At 36.7% G+C, this 21,309-nt stretch overlaps 1 protein-coding gene across 5 annotated transcripts; it reads left to right on the forward strand.

The window, feature by feature from the left end:
- The first annotated feature begins 1,813 nt into the window (after positions 1–1,813).
- sh3bp2 (SH3-domain binding protein 2) lies at positions 1,814–18,964 on the forward strand. 5 transcript variants are annotated; one of them, XM_027141082.2, is made up of 14 exons: positions 1,814–1,916; positions 5,464–5,591; positions 12,229–12,368; positions 12,540–12,642; positions 13,648–13,765; positions 13,949–14,016; positions 14,463–14,545; positions 14,635–14,697; positions 14,804–15,347; positions 15,979–16,078; positions 16,363–16,418; positions 16,818–16,893; positions 17,090–17,149; positions 18,087–18,964. In XM_027141082.2, the coding sequence occupies exons 2-14, from the start codon at positions 5,557–5,559 to the stop codon at positions 18,222–18,224; spliced, it is 1,584 nt and encodes a 527-aa protein (XP_026996883.1). In that variant the 5' UTR covers positions 1,814–1,916; positions 5,464–5,556; the 3' UTR covers positions 18,225–18,964. The 5 variants fall into 5 exon arrangements, with proteins under 5 accessions (XP_026996883.1, XP_026996882.1, XP_026996881.1 ...); XM_027141081.2 differs by having other exon boundaries at positions 1,842–2,078; XM_027141080.2 differs by lacking the exons at positions 1,814–1,916; positions 5,464–5,591 and adding an exon at positions 7,566–7,809.
- Positions 18,965–21,309: the final 2,345 nt, after the last annotated feature.

Raw genomic sequence — 21,309 nt, forward strand, 5'->3', positions numbered from 1 at the left:
ATTATGTTTACATGCACTGCCTATAGAGGAAATTCTTACATGCTTTTTGCTGTAGTCTCTCTGTTGTAAAACATAACTTAAGCTATTACGGTTTAAATATAGGAATCTTCTGGCCTTCTTTGGCTTTTTAATAGGGTTTTATCTTTTATTTGATGCTAAACTTGTTTCAAGTGCTGACTATTTTAAGAGGCAGTCATGGAAGGGCATACTAAAATGCTTTTTTCCATTTTCTGTGAGAAAAGAGGATCCCATAAAGCGTCTGTTTCAGAGACTTTATAAGATTGCAGGCGGGTGCAACGAAGAGCCTGGAAAAGCCCAATGTTTAACGTGAAACTACAACACTGTCTTTTTTCTTTTATTGTAGCATATTCAGTAATTATAAAGTACATGTCCTTATACCATATCAGTTGTATTATATTGTAGTTAGCAGCTCAGCTGAGGTTTTGTGCAATCCAAATTATTCTTCATACATTTTGACCATTTTCTGTTTTTTTAGGTTTTGCAGATGCTGTTAGTGAAGTAATCTGAATAGTGCAATAATAAGGATTATTATTTTTTTCCAAAACACATCATACAGTACTGATTTATAAGGAGGAACACTTTTAACAGAAGCATTATAATCACTTATGATGGCCATCCCAGTAGCTACACTTAATTTATCTGAATACCCTTTTCACACATTCACTTAAACTCCAATTAATTACCAATTATTGTTTACGTGAATCAGATTTGAAAATTGTCATGTGATGAGAAGTTACAAAACATAAAGATATGGATTTAAGCTGTATTTATTTGTCTGTATAACACATTTTAAAACATGTATGTTTTCTGTTATTTATTATTTCTTTGACAAAATTCCATGACGACAAAGATAAGATCATCTTCACAAACCGTAAATATCTAAATAATCTACCCTTCACTTTTCTGCCTCTACCCCTGATTCTGCCCACACTGCTCAGAATTCAGCAATCAAGCCACAGAGTGCAAATTCAGGTCAAAGATGTATGCAAAACTTTGGTTTCCACTTCTGGTATCACCAGGGGAAGCTACCTATGTATGGAAAGATTTTGCACTAACAGTCAGGTTAGCTGTGTCTGTGGGGTTGACCCCTCTTCGTGTGTTCATAAAACCACAGTTACAATCGTAACTGGAATTTCCTTTCATTCAAGGTGAAATGTGCAACAACCAATGTAATTAGTGCAAAAGACTGCACCAATGCGAATGAGTGTGTGATATTGTGTGTTTACAGTTCTGTCAGTTCATGCTCTGTCATGCCATGATGTATTCACACATTTGTTCTCATTATTATGCTCCAGATCCAGCACGGTCCTGATCAGGATAAAGTTACAAAAAATGGATAAATGAATGAATTACTATCTAACCATCAATTTTCTGTACCTATAATAGAACTCCACATCCCTTAGACACAAGGCAGGGAACACCCTGGTGCCATAGCAGAGCACAACCAAATACATTCACACAATTTAGAGATGCTATTCAACCTCCAATGCATGTCTTTGGACCCTGGGAAGAAAACTAGAATACCCTGATGAAGCTGGCCCACAGAGAGAACATGCAAACTCCACATATACAGGGTGGCGAAGGGAATCAAACCCCCAAACTCCTGATGTGTGCTGAAAATGTGCTAATTAATAAGCTACTATAACCCACACATACTATAGAAATAGACGGTGCTTTTTAAGTTTTTAATATCCTACTAGTGCCAGAAGATGGAAGTGTTGGTCTTTAAACTGAAGTGTGAAGTGAGCGTGCTCCACCTTGGTGCGCTTCCTCTGTCGTGTTTTTACGCAGAGTTTTGCGCGGAATACATAACTTTGCTGAGGTTCTTTTTCGTGAGGACAGCACACGTGTTACTCCAGGAGAAGGAGAGATGAGGGAGAGAACTTAGTGAAAAGGTGAGACAGAGAGAAAGTGAAAGGAGGGAAACATTAAGATGGTGCAAACTATTTTACTCATTTAGATCAAGCGTGAGTGAGAGAGAGAGAGAGAGAGAGAGAGAGAGAGAGAGAGAGAGATTTCCACGTCATTGCCTAAGACTTCGTGACACCTATTCAAAGGTAAATGGTTCAAATGCACTTTCATTGTTTCCCCCTTTTTACCTAAAGCGCGCGCGCGACAGCAGAACTGATGAGTATTGATTTCCACGTAGGAGAAGCGGCGTCGTCATATTTCTGTCCACCGTGTGAAAAATGACTTATCTGCAACGAATATTATTTACTTATGCAAAAAAAAGTTTGTGTGTATATATATATATTGCATAATCAAGTAATATTCATTGCAGATGATTCTCTCTGTGGGCCAGCTTCATCAGGGTATTCTAGTTTTCTTCCCTAGGTCCAAAGACATGCATTGGAGGTTGAATAGCATCTCTAAATTGTGTGAATGTATTTGGTTGTGCTCTGCTATGGCACCAGGGTGTTCCCTGCCTTGTGTCTAAGGGATGTGGATTTCTATTATAGGTACAGAAAATGGATGTTTAGATAGTAATTCGTTCATTTATCCATTTTTTGTAACTTTATCCTGATCAGGACTGTGCTGGATCTGGAGCATAATAATGAGTATAAATGTGTGATTATTTTATTGCAGAACTCAATTGCTTCTTTATATTTTTTAAACACAGTTCTATAGAATCTATAGGATCTATAGAAAGTTGCAAGAAATTGCCTTTGAAAGTTGTTTGCTATTCGGTTACAGATCCATATACAGTGCCTAATGGGTGGTCTTTTATGCAGTTTACAATCAGACGTCCATGTGGCAGCAGCACAATTAGTACAAAAGTTATGCAGATACAGGTCTAAGAGCTTCACTTGATGTGGGAAAGTTTGCATATTTCAGAAACAGTCTCTACATTTCACACAGAATGGTGTGAAGAGAAAAAAAAATTCATTTGCATTCAGTGAGCAACAGTTATATTGTTGAGATATTAGAGGAGAATTTTCAGACTTGTTTTAGCTGATATAGTAGGAAGACTATGGTAACTCTGTTAACCACTCTTCACAAGTGTGATGAGCAGAAAAGCACAACATGTCCAACCTTGAGGCAGGTGATCTTCAACACAAAAGTCTACATCAGGATCCACTCAGCCAAGAGCAGGCATCTGAGGCTAACTAAAGTAAAGCAACTAAAACGCTCAACCTATATTTACCTGATTTTAGATGTTGTTCTACTGCCTCCAGATTAGCTGATTGCATAAATGTCCAAAATATGCACGTGTATGGGTGTTATCAAAAAAAGTGAGAAGCACCGGTGTACATGTCCTATACTATATTCAGTCTAGATACAGGCAAACGCACAAGAATTTGTGCCAGTTAATAGTGAAAGTTTCAAACCTAAACTGTAAAGTAGTATTATTCATTCATCCACAGTAACTACTTTGATTCATAATCAATCCTTCAGACATGGGTCTTTGGCTGGAATACACTCTGAATAGGAGCAGGACACCTTCACATACTTGCTCATAGCTAGGAGAATTTGAAATAGATAATACACCCAATGCCCTGTTTTTGGAAATGGGAGAAACAGAAGAACTTTGAGGGAACCATCATGAACATGGGGAGAACATGTATAGCTCTGGATCTGGATAAAGGAACGACTTGCAGTCTGACCTACATTTTTTAAAAATATATCATGAACATGCTGTTCTGTCCGGACAGGGTCAAAGTGGAACACGAGCCTATCAAATGTCTTAGGGTTGTGAGGTGGGAATAAACCCTACTGTACATACGTAGATACCCAGTCCATAACAGGTTATGATGCACACACTCAAACATAACTGTGATTTGTATATAGACAATCCACCTACCTCACCTAAACCTTTGGTGAGGTGGGAGAAACCCTGTCAACTTTTATTCAAATTAAACCTCAGCAGGCGTGTTTTGATGGAAACATGACTAGTAAAAGCGGCTCATAAGTGCGTTGGTGAGTTTAGGTTTATTGCACGCAGCCTCTGCTCATTTCCTGTCACATTTTTTTCTTTTCTATTAATAAAAAACTATGTTTATACAGTGTTTTTAAAAGTGCACATTAATCTTTATTCATGTGTACAGTCTTTCCATTTAAAATACATTTCACACTTTTCTTCCTTTATATATGAGTGGACTTTTTGAGTGGGTACTACGATTAGGTCTCATTAAATATAACTCTAAAAATATTGAGGGTCGAAGGGAGCCCAAGCATAATATTTTAAAATTTTCAAACAAAGTGTGATATTTTCATGTGTCCCTGTATGCTGCAACCGCAAATTTGTACTAAAATATTAAATCGTTGCTTTAATCAGAAGGATAATGGCTTATAATTAACTAATGAAAAGACTAATAACAATCCAGTAAAGTGCTTTATGTTGAGAGATTTGGTTCATAGCAAGGAGACACTGGGTTTGAACTTTAAGGAGGACGTTTAACGGCTTACTTCTCTCAACGTTTGTCTTTAAGTATTCTGTTTTTATTCTGTGAAATCGTTTTTTTTTTCTTATGTTTTTCACTAAAATGAACCTAAAGAAAAATGGCTGTGAAATCAGTAAAAACTTTCAGCTAAAGTGTGATTGGATTGTTACTGGATCATTCCCAACAGACGTAATAAAACAAAGATTCAATTACAGAAGCAGAGCTGATTTGCATTCACAGATTGAACACTTAAAAATACTAAACAGTAAAACATGATCTCATTTACATGCATGTTTGTGCAATAAAGCAGAAGCAGAAGCCACTATAAGATTATTTTGTCAACTGTTTTTAGGAAATAATTAAATAGAAAGTGCTTAATTACTGATATGGAAACTTCCCAGACTTGAGTGCTGTTTTGTTAAAGTTTCCTATGCATCGGTTTCGATTCCTTTCTCATTTTCAGTCTTTTTAATGTCGTCTAGCCTTCACAGTGAATCTTACAAATGTTCCACAGTGGGTGGTGATGGGAAGGTTGTATATGTGAATTAAATAGTGCTAGTCAGCATACAGTACTATATCTCAACTCCCAATCCTGTGGATTTCCTGGTCGTGAAAACCATAATAACCATAAATCTCATATCTATCTTTTTTGTTAGCTGAGTTGACTGTGTCATCAGCAGTGGTAAATCTGCCAACAGGTATTTTTATGAGAAGCTTTCAAGGTAAATTTAAACTCAGTATGAGTTCAATTTACTTTGTTGTTACTGGATAACATAAATAAAACTGACTACGCTGTTTAACATTAAATGTCAGCTGCAGTAAAGTACAAACAGCAGATAAATACTGTACTATAGATGCATTTATTACTTGGAACGGTTTGTTGCAGAAATGCTATTTAAATATCTGCATGTCTGTGTAGATTTCAGAAATAATAGTGTGTTTCTAAATTAGGATTAGGTACAAAGTACTTTGTATAAAGATTTTGCACAACATTATCTAAATGCTTTTTTGGATACCATAGATGTTAGAATCTCACCTTTGACCATTTTCTATATAACAGAACATGGTGTAAGTGGGAGGATCTCATAAATAGCACTTCGAAGAGGGCCAGAGAGGAAGTGGACTTATTCGCTGCAAACCGCTGAGACTGAGAATGCACGCTCACGCTCCATCAGATGTTCTCAATGGGTAAGCCCCACTGTATGCTTCTTGTAATTTGTTAAGAAAAGCTTTTTTAAATGGTCACATTTAGGTGATATATTAGTGCATTGTTGTTTCTTTGTACTTATACCAAAGACAGACAGTATATGGGCTTGGGAATTATAGAAGACGTGGTCTCGAATTCAATTTTGTGCCCAGAAGAAATTAAAGAAAGAGGGCAGTGCCATAACTTAAGCAGTGTAAGAATGCTGACTCTTGTTCTCTGTTGTGTGTTGACGTTCTTGTCTAATAGAGCTTGCATGTCCTTGAAACTCCTCGGCATTTAAAGTAGATATGAAATTTGCATTAAAAAAATAAAAATGCTAAATTGCTGCCAGTTGTCTGTATGTCTCTATCATATGCTGCGCTTTACTGCAAAAAAAGAAAACATGTCAGCTAGTAAAAATATTTATGAGATAGCATTATTATGCATATTTCTAGATTTTTTTCCCCATTTTGAAATGTTTTTATTCTACTGGCAGATCATTTTGTTTATTTCAAGAGTTTCATTTAACATGACCTAATTTAACCTTGAATATGAGTAGATATGTGCACTTGTAAGTTTATGTTTGTTACATAATGACCTCATTATGAGAAATAACTAAATAGCTACTCCCGGGTTTTTATTCGAGAGATCTTCACTAAATGCTCTGTTAGAGTTTTGTTGGAATTATGAGTTGGCTCTGTGAGGAGACGGATAGAAAATGAGTTAAAAGATAAACCAGCATGTAATTGTGTACAAACTCTTCTTACTGAAAGTCTGATCATTTTCTGTCACTTAAATAATAGTTGCTCTTCTGTTTTTCACTTACACATGACACTAATATGTGAGCATCACAGTTATTTATTGAGTTATTTGCTTTCCAAGCCTATTTAATAAGGACAGGGTCTGACTAAAACAGTAAATTTACTGTTTTAGTCAGACCCTGTCCTTATTAAATCCCACCACCCGAGAACTCTCTGTGCTTAAATCTTCGGTATCCATACTCCAAAAACGAACCCACCTTTGAGGTTATTTATTTATTTATTTATTTATTTATTTATTTATTTATTTATTTATTTATGTTCGCACCTTCAGGAAAATCGTAGATCGTTTGCTGATAAGATTAATGAGATTTCATATAGAAGTCCTGATACCCACTGTGTGGGTTCCCGGTATTAACAACTGATAATAGAACAGTGCTAGTTCCACATTTTAAAAAGAGCAAGAATGATTGCATTCTCTTTCGCGTATATGTCTGTGTAAGTTTCATGATCTGAACCTGGCCTTTTTTTACCATACTTGTAGTGTTCATTCAGTATAATCCTTGCCATGCGGTCAGATGCGGTATTCAAATTGCGGAATAGGAAGTGAGATGAATTTGCTAATAAAATCATAAAATTTGATCATGATATATTTATTACACAGCTTTTCCTTTTGTTGGAATATAAGCAGTATGTGCACTTTTTGGCTTGTTGTAAATCATAGAAGAAGGATTTGCAGTACCAAGAAAAAAGAAAAGCTTGTAATATCTGATACTTTTAATAATAAAGTTTTTAGCTAGCAACTTGTGATCACTTATCAAAAAGCTGAACGTTAAAAATGTTCACCTAAAAAGGCCTAAAACGTTCAAAATTGCGGTTCCTTCAGCAAGAAAATACTTGATAGAACCTTTTTTAAGAGAATGTGGTTTAATAGAAAAGATAAACTATATGATGCACATTTAATGCTAAAAATAATTTATTAGAATGATGAGCCATACATTTCAAGAAATAGGAAAATCTTTTGAAAGAGAAACATGTCTGGACACCTGTTACGAGTCACTGACGCTACTACAGATATCTATGGTAGTGGAGGTGGAAAGTCCCCCAAACTCAGGCCCTGACTGTAAAAAACAGCCAATCAAGCTTGTCCAAGCTGTCAGCCAACAGGAAGTGCGTCTCTGACACAGTTGCCGTGTGTTCATGTTGTGGCTCAGAGGAGGAAGTGACTTGACAATGTGTGAGAGACTTGGTTCACAGGCAACTTGTCTGTTGCTGCTCAGCGCTATCAGTTCCTGAAGATTGGCTTCTGCAGTATCTTTCTTTTTACAATCATGTGTTCAGCTTCAGCCTGATAATATGGTAATGGACTCTAGCGTATATCCATGGCACTTTCAGTGAAGCAGAAGAGAGTGTTTGCACATCCACATCAAGAAGATCATATGAAAATGTGTCGGAATTTTATGTGAGTGCATTTTGCTTATCTACTACAGTGATCTTGATCAGACATAGAGTATGATTGTTATATGTTGTATGTACTGAATGTATGTATTGTTGTGTTGAGTATGTGGTTGAGAAGAGTTGAGTAGTTATAACGTCTTGGCAAGGGTTTTGTGAAGTTCAGTTACTTGTAGCGCAGAAAGAGGTGAAGTCAAAGTTGTGAAGCTTTTCTGTGAACTTGCTAATTGTAAAGAGATTGTGTGTGCACTCACAGACTGCTCATTATAAATCGACCAAGCTGTTAATGCGTAATGACACTTCTTGACTTCACTAGAAAAAAAAGTCAAAAAAGTTCATTTCCTAATGCTTGGTTACGCCTAGACTCAAAGGAATTACATCACCAATCTTGTCAGCTCAGGATGCCACCATCGTCATAATGTCGATTTGGACCCACTCTTCCATTGATTATATGCCAAATGCACAGAGTTTTTAAATGTCTACTTTTGGTATTTGACTTACTGTATGTACTATGTGTCTTTTGGGGGATTGAGGTCTGTTGATTTTGCAGTCCATATTCAAATTGATATTTTGCTCATCAAACAGTCACAAATTTGGCCATATTTGCATTACAGTTGTCATCCTTGAACATCAGCATGTCAGTATTGTGTTCTGTTTGTGCATGTAGCTTATAAGGAAACCTCAGAGTCTGACCAACAACTGATGACAGATGTTACAGTACATGTCTGAAGTCATGTTATTATTGACATAAGCTATTGGTGGTCAACTTTTGTCATACATGGTAAATGTTAACTTAGGTCAGACTTCCGATGTTTGTTATGAGTAATGGTGAATCACATAACTGATTAACTGTCATTAGTCATATGCACATGTTACCACAAACGTTACCTTTTTATAATATATATTCCAACTAGACGTAAATTTGTGTCAAAGCGCAGGGTCGTATTTAGTCATTTAATAATCAAAGTAACTTTAATAATCATCATGTGACATCAAAGATATACACATATTAGAGTCGTATCACAAATCCCGAGTATGTGTTATGAACACACAAACACTCAGTCAGCTGCCTGCAGAAGGTCACTGTACGTCATGTGGCCGTGGTTATGTGGGCGAGCTTCCTGCTGCAGGTGAAACAGCCATGAATGCAATCCGTTTCTCACACTTTACCCAGACATTCTGGGTCAAGTCTGTATTATTTAGGCCATGTGCCTTGATTCTTCTAAACTCTTTTGTAATTGAAAGCAACGTTTCCTGTCGTGAGTAAGAATGGCCATATTTGGTGGGAAAAAAAGGAAGTGATGCGGGGGAAAACCATGGAAACCACCAAAGCAGAATTACTCCGTGCAGCCTTCTGGTTACTTTATGTATAGACTTTATGTATACTGTACATATTATGTGTTTATTAAAAAAGCACTGTTGGCTGGTGACAGTGTTTTTATTTATTTATTAGGAATACATAGAGTACTAAGTACATGTACTGTATGTATATTATGGGGATTCCCCAGGATCAGTATTATTGTAGCAGTCAGTACATTTTCCACTGAAGGAAAGTCAACAGGACAGAGGAAAAAGAAGCAGCTTTTGTGTCTTATTAACAAACAGTTCACAAGAGACAAACAATTAGAAGTTGATGAGTAAATATACATAACTGTGTAATTAATTCTATGACATGAAATTAATGAAACACACAGGTATTTGCTGTTACTAGGAAATAATCAATTTCAAGGTGGAAACAGTAACGCTGCCTTATATTATATGCCTTATACTGCAATATACACCAGTGTCATGGCTTACTTATTTTAGTATTCCTTATTTTCTAAGATTTAACTGAAATTCAGATAATACACATCACAGAACAGATCAGACTTTTTCCCCATTGTGATGTTTGAAGAAAACGTTAACTGATGCTTCACATCAGTATGTATGTCATTGTCCTGTATCTGTAGGATTTATTTATTTATTTTTACATTGTGCTGAAATAACATGATTGGCTGATTCGATAACCACATGAACGTGCAGGTATACAGGTGTTCTTTATAAAATGGATGCATTATAAGTCCAACCCTGTCCCATGCCTGCTGTTGTTCTACTGGCCTCAGCAAATCTTTTGAAATAGAAAGTAAAAGGAATCCTGCGTCAAGCACATTTACAAGAAATTACTTTCCTGGTAAATCTTTTGTCAGTTACAGTACATGAAGACCCCAGAGGAAATGATGAGATATTGAAGTGTGAAAACATCTTACATGTGATGTCACTCGACAACATCTCATTTCACCAGAACACTGGCAAAGATCTGAGTAGTTCCCTATTGGTCTGAAGGTCTATTGGTCTACCGATTTTTGTGGATTGTGTCACTGTGTCACAAAAAACAGCTGTTTATTTTAAGAGGCTTCCATAGTGAGTCCTTGTTTTGACGCCTCAAGAAGCAAGTCTGTCAGCGAATAAACACATTTTCTAATTTTTATCTCATAAGAATGATTTGAAACTGAAGCATTGCCTCTGTGCTTTAAGATGTGTGAAAGGTTTTTCTTTTTATTTACTTTGGAAGAAGTTTGGAATAGATTTAATCAACGACCATTATCTCATGGTTAAAATTAGCATGATATCTCTGTGCATTATGCTTCATCCAGCATGTGTTTTCTTCTTTTGTTTGCATCCTGGAGAAACTCAGGGCTTTAACCCGACCTGTAGGTTATCTTGCGGGAAGTCACCTCAGGAAGTGTGTTGAATAAAGCTTAGCATACCACAGCCTCCAGGTTTTATGCAATTTCTATAAACATTTTTCCGTTGTTTCCGTTATTGAAGCCTCAGAGAGATCTGAGGCTCCGATAATATTAACAGTAAGCAACAGGCTTCATATTTCATTTCATTTTTATATTCAAGGGTTGGCTAAAAAGGTTTAAAGGACATACAGGACATACAGCTAAGACTAGTGGAGAGCATCCCTAGATTTTTTTTAGATAAACAGAAACAGAAGTTGGTTTACTGTCATCTGATTCTATTCAGTCAATCATTTCATTGAGTCAATGAATTAAGCTGATTAAGCCATGTTTACTTACACGTCATACCTTCATACCAAACACTGCTACTCCGTAGGCGGTGTGTGTCTTTTTTTAACTTGCACCCACACAACAATGATGGGGAAAGGAAAGCAGCGTCTGATGCAAATTATGGGTAAGAGTGTGTTTTTTTTTATGTTTATTGCTCCCTGGTGGAAACTCTAGCTCTAGTTCAAAAGAGGAAAAGGAGATTTGTTGTTTGCCTTTCATGTGGTATGAAGTTGAAAGGTTATGAGTGGTTAACAAAATATTTCTAACGCCGTCGCAGCGTCGCATTCACCCATGGCTGTTTTAATGCCAAATTTTAGTGCTGTGAATATCAAACATAATGAAGTTTGCAGAAATAGTTAACTTATTCAGGATTTGTGTAGACGTTTCCTATTATTTACCACTTTTGATAATTACTTCCTGAATTACGGTTGTGTTCTGGATCCGTCATGCTACATTTCCATGCTTCGTTCTTTGCGTTGAACCTTCGTTTCCGTTTGTTTCCTGGAGTTAGATAATCTCCAGACTCCACCCACTAATGAGCTTCCAGAGCAATTTGGGAAAAATCAGATTCAGAGATCTGACAGAGTTTTTTCCACTTCCTTTGCTGCTTCATATGTCTGCATGTCCTTCTGCAGACCAGCCTTTGGGCATTGGCTGTCACAAGGTAGGCTTGGAACAGCAAACTCTGTGGGAAATCTGTGACCCCCAGCACGATCAAGAGCACAGTAGGGGATTGTGCTTTCCTAAGGAAACGTGTTGTTTCCTTCCTTTCCTGTCCTGGCATTGTCTGGTTAATGGTCAAGGTATTAACTGGAGGGTTTGCACTAATCTGACAGGCTTTATTAGACGTGTGGTGTGCGCTCCACCTCCTCAGAGCTATATGGATGATATTTGGGATGTAGCCTCCACTATCAGCATGTCTACTGAGAGTATGTCAGTGAGGGGCATTAGGAGGCAGATGAGTAAGAGGTAAGTTTAGTCTGTGGATTGAAAGAATGGAGAGAGCTTGAGAGTTTGAGCTATGAGTGTGTGCACTCTGGTGCCATAGACTTAATGGAGTTTTCATTCCCTTCAAGTTTTGATTTCAAAATAATGAATCATTACCTATTATGCCATTATGTATTTATACTGTTTTGTGGCTTTCAACCTTTCATAGCAATTCCGTCAGTTTCTTGCCGAACAAACCCCTTGTTATTTCTTGTTGTTATGCTGCATTTCCTTTTGTTTGTTTTGTTTTGTTCATTTTTGTTCTCTCTTGAAACTACCATTATTACAACTGATTTTTTTTATTACAACAGTATTCACATGAAGAAAAATTTAGGGAAATTAGTAACTGAGCTTCATTCAGGACTAATCTTTCATCTCTTCTGTAGAAATATGACTGCTGTGCCGATTTCCTGGCCCATCCCAATGAGGGCTATAGGAGCTCAGAATCTTCTAACCATGCCCGGAGGTGTTGCCATGTCTGGGTATCTACATAAAAAGGGGGGAAGCCAGTTCAGCCTGATGAAATGTGAGTGCTGTCATGTTGCTCATTAACAATATACATTTAAAAAAAAAAAAAAAAAAAATTCCAAGCTCTTTCAAAAAGCATGCACGACAACTGGAAAAAATACAGACTTTGCTGTAGATTTGAGTGACTAGTAAGAAAATTCTGGAATATTTTCTCTTGCCAATCCCACAGGGCCTCTGCGCTACATTATAATCCACAAAGGCTGCGTGTACTATTTCAAGACCAGCACATCTGCCACACCACAGGGAGCGTTCTCCCTTAACGGCTACAACAGGCAAGTTCATACAAACCGTTTCATTTACTGACATACAGTATGAAGAGTTAAATTGCTGTGTGTTCTTGGGGGGGGAAAAAACCCCGCCACCTGTACATCTCAAGATCTGCTCTAATTTTGCTTCTAGGATGAAGCTTTACTTGATTACAATGTGAAGTATGAAACTGGGCAGGTGGTTAAAGCAGAGTTAAACTATGAGTCACACTAAACTTAAAATGTACTCGTGGGTTACATATGTTCATTTGTGAGTCCTTGTGTAGCCACATCCTGTCCCACATTGAGCCTCAAGTAAACTAGAATGGTTTCAATCTGTCCACTGAAAACTAGCTTCTCAGGCACCTTAGTTGAGTGAGGGTGATGTAAGACGTGTGTCTCTAGTCTGATTTACCACCAATTAGTTAGCTGTACTCCACTCAGCTCCTCTCCTGTGTTAGGACAAAGTAGTGTATCCAGTGAGTGTTTAATTATTGTGTCTAGTCTATGTCCCAGCTGTGGTTTGGTAAAAATAGATTTCATCTTCTAAGAGCCAGATGTGTGTGTATGATCCATACAGACCACCAGCACTAAACATGACTGCCATGCACACATCCTAGGACGCTTATGTACAATCTATTTCAGCACATTTAGTCTACTGTTTGACTTTATAGCATGCAACTCTATGCTGGGTTTTATTTATAATAGCACTATCTGGCAACCAGAAGAGGGTGGGTTTCCTCTGAGTCTGGTTCCTGTTCAGTTTTTTCCTTGTGTCAGCTCGGGGAATTTTTCCTTGCCACTGTCACTTATTGCTGGCTCATTAGGGATCTAAATATAAATCTACATACATATATGTATACGTGGAGCTGTTTTGTTACAGTGTCTTATTAAAAGCACTATGATAATAAAATTTCAATAGAATTGAATTTCAAATATTTTTGGGGGGAATTATTTTCCTTTCATTTAGTATAGAGATGATGTGAAACAAAAATTACACTGTTTCTCAAATCATTTCTGTTTGGTCATCAGGGTCATGCGAGCATCGGAGGAGACCACATCTAGCAACGTTTTCCCATTTAAGATTGTGCATTTCAGTAAGAGGCACCGCACGTGGTATTTTTCAGCAGCCAGTGAGGATGAGAGAAGGGTAAGATGTTTATTCGATACACCATATGCTTCATGCTTCATCAGCATACTGTAGACTATTAATGGGTTGGAGAATGGTTTGTAACGGAAATGAATTTCTTGCATTATTCTGTGATCTCATTTCATGTGGTTTTAGAAAACTTAGAAAACCAAAACAAAACCTAATGTCTCTTATCTCCAACAGAAATGGATGCGCTATCTGAGGAAAGAAATCAGCCACTATAATGACAAGAAAGATTCTCTTGACCCAGGGTAAAAAAATCTTTTTACACAGCATGAGCTTCTGTATGAAAAATTGTGTAGAAAATGGGAAAACTGTTCTATTTTTTAACAGTAAATGTAACTTCTCTGGTGCTTACAAGGCTGAACACTGCATTTAAATAATGTTCATTGAAAATACTCACAAACATTATGGATGTTGCAGTATTTCACAGTCCAGCTGTAATAATAACTTGAGTTTTTATTTCATTTTTGTGAGTCTTCTCATAGGGAAGTGTTATATTTGAGCAAATGTAAAAATAAAGTGCTGACCACACGGTTTAATGTTCACAGATGGACAGTGTTGGAATCATTTCCCTTTTATAATAAATTAGTACTAAAAAATATTTCTGTGCAATTCTTTTTATGATAAGATTTTATGATAGTATGATAAAGTGTATGGTGATATAAAATTAATTCATTTTTTTTCTTAATTATAGTGACTCTGACTCTGATGAAAGTTTCTATGGCACTATTGAGAGCCCACTGGAGATCACCAATGCCCCAGATGACCAGGAGGGAGGTAGGGAGTGTGACTGACAAGAAATATTAAAGAAAACTCTTTCATAAACTGTCTCTGTGAGCTTTCAATTAACCTGAATCTTTTAATAGATGATGTGGAACAAAATTATGAAAGCGATGATGACGACTATCTTCTGCCTGATGGCCCAGCAGGTAGCTTTATAGATTTTGATCCATCTTTCAATGCTGATTTACATGAATGACAATTTTTTAGAAGAAAAGACGTCAAATAATTAGAAAACTTGTGTGGCTTTTCCAGGTCAGCCCAAAGCACCGCCTCCATCTTACCCTCCTCCACCTGTGCCCCACCATCCCAGAGGCTTTCCACTACCAGTACCCCATCCACCTATTAAACCACCGCCAATCCCCTTACAAAAGAAACCAACCATTCCTGTCCCTGGTCCACCAAATCTCTCTGAAGTTGTAAATAATTTCCCTCCTCCTGGGCTATCAGCTCCAGCTCCTCCTCCTCCACTACAGAAACCAGTCTTTAACAGAATGACAGTTGGGCAAGCTCCTATTCCTACGTGCCAGAAAAAGACTGTAGCCGGGAGAGTGTCCTTATCCACCCTCCCAGGATATGAACGGAAGCCTCCTCCTGCCATGGTCATTAAAAACCCATCTACTCTTCATATCTGTGAACACTTGGAAAATAAAGTGCTACTGAACCCTCGTGACAGATCTAATACACACAATCTGAACAATGCACCCAGTGACAGAAAACTCCCACCGCTGGGCAACAAACCACCAGCCAAGTTTCCACCTATAGGGATGAAGCCCAAACTCAGTCAGATATCAATACAGTAGGTGTCTGCTTTCACTCTATTTTAATGCTCTTTTGATTATTATGATCATAACTGTAATCCACTAGCCTCACTTTTTATTCCCTAGCATTGCTAACAATCTGTAGGTACATTGATTAAAAGTGGGAATGTTAAATTAAAACCTGCAATGTCCTACAATGTCTTGCTGGTAGGAAGACAAGAAAAATTCCACCTTGAAACACGTCAAATATATTTATACTGAAATATTTGGGATTAGTTCTAAGTTATACCAAAGAGCTATAAGATGGCAAGCACATCAGTGTTGACGTAGTATTAGTATAAAAGCTGGAGAAGATGCTCCGTTTGAACAGAGTGTACACATGAGAGATCTAAGCGATAAAGCACCGCCGCATCAATCTGTACAGATGAAATGAGGATTAATTTAGTGGAACTGAAAACTCACAGAGACACAAATTGTTTTTCGCTATTCTTTAATGTTTGCTGTCAGACACACAACCTTCCGCAAAAATGAAAGAAGTTTTTATGATAAAATACTATGTTACATGTTTTGTTGTAAACTTACACCAAATGGGTTCTTGTTTGTCCTTCCTCATCTTTGTCATTTACGGAAAATACAAAGGTGTACATTTTAACAATTGTTTCCTCTCAGAAGATCATCGCCTGATGGCCAAAGTTTTCGGTCCTCGGTGGAAGAAAAGCCTTTGAAAAAGATCAATGATGAAGACTCTGACGATAACGACTATGAAAATGTGAGTAAACCTCGTCAGGTTGTGATTCAGTTCCTCAGTAGACATACATCGCACTTAAATAACGTTCCTGGATTTAACAAACCACTTACTCTGCCAGCTTGTTATTGTAACCGAGGATGGCCTGTTTATTAGTTCTTTGGTAATTTGCAGTGACGCAATGGACAGAGTACTAATACTAAGGAGTATGAAGTAACTCAAAACAGTGTGTGAGAATTAAAAACAAGGAACTAACAGAGACATGAGCATGTATAAGTCATGAATGTTTGTTTTTGTTTGTTTTTTAGGTACAGTTGCCTGACTCTGTCTTTGTGGACACAACCGAGACCAGTGCGGTCGAAAAGTAAGACATTTTTCCATAAACGTTAAGATTAGACTAAAGACATACATACCTCCTATACTGTCCTATCAGATGTTTAAAAAAATTGTGATGTGATATATGGGAAAAAAGACTTGTGATGTGAAATATGGGAAACACACAACTATTATACTGTGGTAGACTAGTGATTAAGGTGTTGGACTACTGATTGGAAGGTTGTGAGTTTGAATCCTGGGTGCCCCAAGCTGCTCCTGCTGGGCCCCTGAGCAAGGCCCTTAATTCTCAGTTGTATAAAATGAGCTAAACTTTAAGCCAAATGCCATAAATGTAAATATAGATTTTTATACACTCAGTGACTATATAACTCATCAGAGGCTGGTTTTAGAAAGCCCCGTTATTCACTGTTCTACCTTCTTTCTTCAGATTATTTAAAGAAACAAAAGGCTCACCACCAGATGGCCTTTACTGCATCCGAAACTCAGGAACTAAGACCTCAAAGGTACAACTTTGCATGGTGCATATGCAGGATGTTATGAAGAAACAGTGGTAAAATATGTGTGTGCTATTTTAGTGAGTGTGTGGTATTTTAGTATGTGTATGCTATTTTAGTATGTCTGTGCTATTTGTGTGTGTGCGCTATTTGTGTGTGTGCTATTTGAGTGTTTGTTTGCTAATTTCTTTCTTTGGATGTGTAGGTGCTTGTTGTGTGGGATGTGAGTCTGAACAAGGCGAGAAACTACCGGCTGTTTGAGGAGGTGGGTGTTACACTTGCACTTGAATTAATTACATTATGATTGCAATAACGTACTTATAACCAGCCTACGTACATAGAGTCTGCCGTAAAACACCTGAGCTGAAGTACAAAACAATGAGTCCCAGACAATTTCTTGAGTTAAACTTTAATTTAAATTATTATTATTATTATTATTATTATTATTATTATTATTATTATTATTATTATTATTATTATTATCATCATTATCATTATTATGATAATGATAATGATGATAATAATAAACATCTTTATTTACACATCATCTTCAATACATTTAAAATTTTTAGTGTGAAGAAAAAAAATATAGAAGGTGTGTACAGTTCAATAAAATGACAATAATTAATATGGGGTAACAGTGATGTAAATATAATGAGACAGAAAAGGTATTATGGATTTTTAGCTTCAGCAGAAAAAACAAGAATATTTTAAAAATGTCCCTTTCCCCAGAAGGACAAAAAAAACCCTTGATTTATCTTTATTTTCTATGAGTGTCAGAAATTACATGAATGTCAATAAAATGAATGTTTTTTCTGCTTCTTGTTATGTGTGAACATAGAGACACGGATGTAAAAGGATATAATTTTGATAGAAATATTAATAATATCCTCTGCAGCTGTATATTTTTAAAAAAAATCACAAATAGAGCTGCCTTTGTGTGTGTGTGTATTTATATATAATATTTATGTGTGCCTGATAGTTTGCCAAACATCATTCTTATTACAACAACTTATGGTGATATATTGCAGTCCTATATATCAACCCTAGAGTATTATTGTCAGGCTATTTCTAGATATTAGATTTTAACTCATCACTGAATCCTCGGCTGGAAGGACATGTTCATCACTGAGCCATCCAATCATGTTTTTGTTCCCAACTAAAACATCAGTATTCACATTTGTACTCACTCTCTCCTGTAGGATGAAATCGTGTACCTGGATGCAGACTTGCACTTCCCTTCTGTAGCAGCACTGGTGGAGTACTACTACAGCCACCCGCTGCCCAATCACGGCTCTCTGTGCTTACAGCAGCCCTTTGGCTACACACCACCCAGGTGACACACCGTCCTCCGTTGCTCTCCTGGACTGATATTTTCAGGTCCTTATATACTCATATCTCAAGTCTTGAGGCTCCAGTTCTATTTCTCCTGCTGGCTATAGCCACTCACTACAGGTGATCATATGCATCTGCCATAAGGACAAGTAAGGCTTGCCGGTGAGATCGCAAATACAGACACACGAATGTCATCTGGACACAAAGTGCCATCGAAATAAACGGATGTAACCGTTGTGGAGTTTTATCTCAGCTGAAATTGATTCTCAGTCGTATATGTTTATGAAACGCTGATGGTTATCTAACTGTTCAAACCTTTGCAAAGAAACGATGCACATGTGCACGTCTGTTCGTACATGATCCTGGCGAGATGTCACGTAGGTTTGTTTTTTAAAGACCGAGATTAGTGACAAAAAACCACATTGTGTACATGGTGTAACCACTGATTTGTGACGTATTGTTTATTTTAAATAACTACATACCTTGATGTAAGAATGTATTGTAAAATATAATTTAGGTTGATGCTGTGCAACTGAGTAGAGCATTACATAACAAGCAGTATGCCTATATTTCTGTGTAAATTCTGTTAGCATTATTATTTCTGTACAATTTTCTATTATACATGTACTTTATTACTTGTGGAAAATGCACATATGTAAAATAAACTCTTTGTATCATTGTTAAATTATATTTTCTACCTAACGGAGCATGAGTGCTGTAAGAAATAAAGAATTCAGAAACACAATTGCAAATGTTTTTATGTGAATTTTTACATTCAGCTGAAATCCAGTGTCGGTGCTTTTCATCGAATATCAGTTCCTTATCTCATTACACGCTCTACCAGCAAAGTCAAACAAATGACTGCTAAATCTACTGTAAATTATGTACTCATGATATACTGTATGTTTTCATTTGATTTTTCTCTAACCTCAGTGGCATGATGTTTGAACCCACAGTCCTAAAAAAAAGTGTTTTTTTCCTATTACATGCTCAGGAAAAAGCAGAACAGTGGGTTATTCCAGGAGGAAAAGTCCTTCTTAAAATGAAAAACCACAATAATAAAGTCTCCCTAGTGTTGTTTAGAATTTAATGCTAATTCTCTGATAACTTATAGCCTTTTTGAAAAATGTTCAATACACTTGCACAGGGTGTTGCACCAGACCATAACTATCTGTGGGATTTAAAATCATAAACTAATTCCAAATAAACAAAGTACAATGAAAAGATGGGTTTAATAGAGTAGTGCTATGTAGAGGTTATAGATTCTGGGCAAGTCATACAGTGATATAAAACGCTACAACATCCAGAGAGCCAGAGATCTATGAGAATCGGATTCTCGCTCACAGGTAAGTTACTTGCTATTTTTTTTAAATGATAAATATGTAAATGTCTAAACTAGAGGTTCTCAATTATTCTTTCTTTTTTAATCCACCCCGATGCCATCCACCGTATTACCAATCTAAAAATAAGATTGTATGGCATTATGGAAAAACTGTATAGTATGGAAATTGTATAGAATAGTGATTAGCGAGAACAGTATAAGAACTATCAATCTGTAAATTGTATTACTATTTAGTTTATTATCATTATCTACATTATGGCATACATTTTACACTGGGTCTCAAGGTGTGACTAATATGAGAGCACTGTAAATTGTTCGACTTAGAAGTTTATGACATCGTTGGTATTTACGTTGCTATTTTACACTAAATAATGAACATTAGCCTACTGTTGCTGTGCTGATCACGGTTACAAATCCTGATATCTGCCCCATTTTATCTATACGTTAGAGCAGTTATCTTAGACTCTTCTCATCAACTTTTGAACCGCATTGTATGGAATGATCCTGATTTGTTTTTTTGTATCTTGAATCGTAAAGTAATATGACAAACATTAGCTGAATCTGAAGCCATTGATGTTCCATATTTATACTGTATACAGTATATAGTATATTGCACATCAGGAGCTTTATATGAAGCCCCTGGTGTTCTATATAATGTGTACAGTATACAGTATAAAGAGTTTTAGAACCCTCTGGTGTCTACAAGGTGAACTGCATATGAAATGAAAGCAATGTCAGACCTTCTGCTTCTTCTTTACTGACCCCACCACCTTGGTTAAATTACAGGAACCTGTGACTTGCCTTTTAGGGAACAGGTCAAAGCTGAGAGTGCTAACAGGGTGTGGACAGAAGAGTTATTTTCAGTAAACACTCTATCCTAGTCAGGGTCAAAGAAGATGCAAGACCTATACTGGGAACACTGGGTGCAAGGTGGGAATACACTCTCTGTCATCATCATATCAAGATTGAGAATATGGACATGAAGAGAAACTCCACAGAAACATTAACCCAAGTTCTGAATATGGCAACCAGGAGCTGCGAGGAAGCAAAGTTTCCTAGTATACTGTACCACCTTTTCCTGGACTAGAAACCATTTTTATGGTTATTTTGTGATATTTCTGCATAAAATTATACCCATGGAAATCTGTCACATCCTCTATATTTGATATAGATTGTTTAAATAGTTATAGATTACTCTATAATAGTTATAGATTACTACTCTTGTGATTAGTGCCTATCATGATAATACACACGTGCACAGTCAATATGAATCAATTAAAATGAATACTACAAATACTGAGACAAATGTTTAATATAGAGTGACACAGGCTTCTTTATCAATATTATTGATATTAGTGCAAACCAAGGCAGCCTTAAATTGAACGTTATGAAGTTTTCCTAACATAACATTCTTCATAACTTTTTATTTTACTGACAACAAACTGAATGTATTTGATATGAATATAGAGAGGACAGTAATCATATCCTAATTCACTAAGACTTACTATGCCTATGCTCCATCACTTATATCCGTTTGATTATAGCACACATGCTCCAACCTGGTCCTGGAGAACCCCATGTCCTAAACACTAGTGTTTTCCCTGCTCCCGGTTGATCTGATTTAACTAATCAGCAAATTAAATGAAGTTAATATTAGTGTGTTAGAGCAGAGAAAACACTAATAATCCAGTACCAAGTCTGGGAACCTGTGGTTGATTGTCAGTCCTAGACATTTGCATTAGTCTAAA

This window comes from Tachysurus fulvidraco, chromosome 20 (assembly GCF_022655615.1).
Source record: "Tachysurus fulvidraco isolate hzauxx_2018 chromosome 20, HZAU_PFXX_2.0, whole genome shotgun sequence".
NCBI classification, from domain to species: domain Eukaryota; kingdom Metazoa; phylum Chordata; class Actinopteri; order Siluriformes; family Bagridae; genus Tachysurus; species Tachysurus fulvidraco.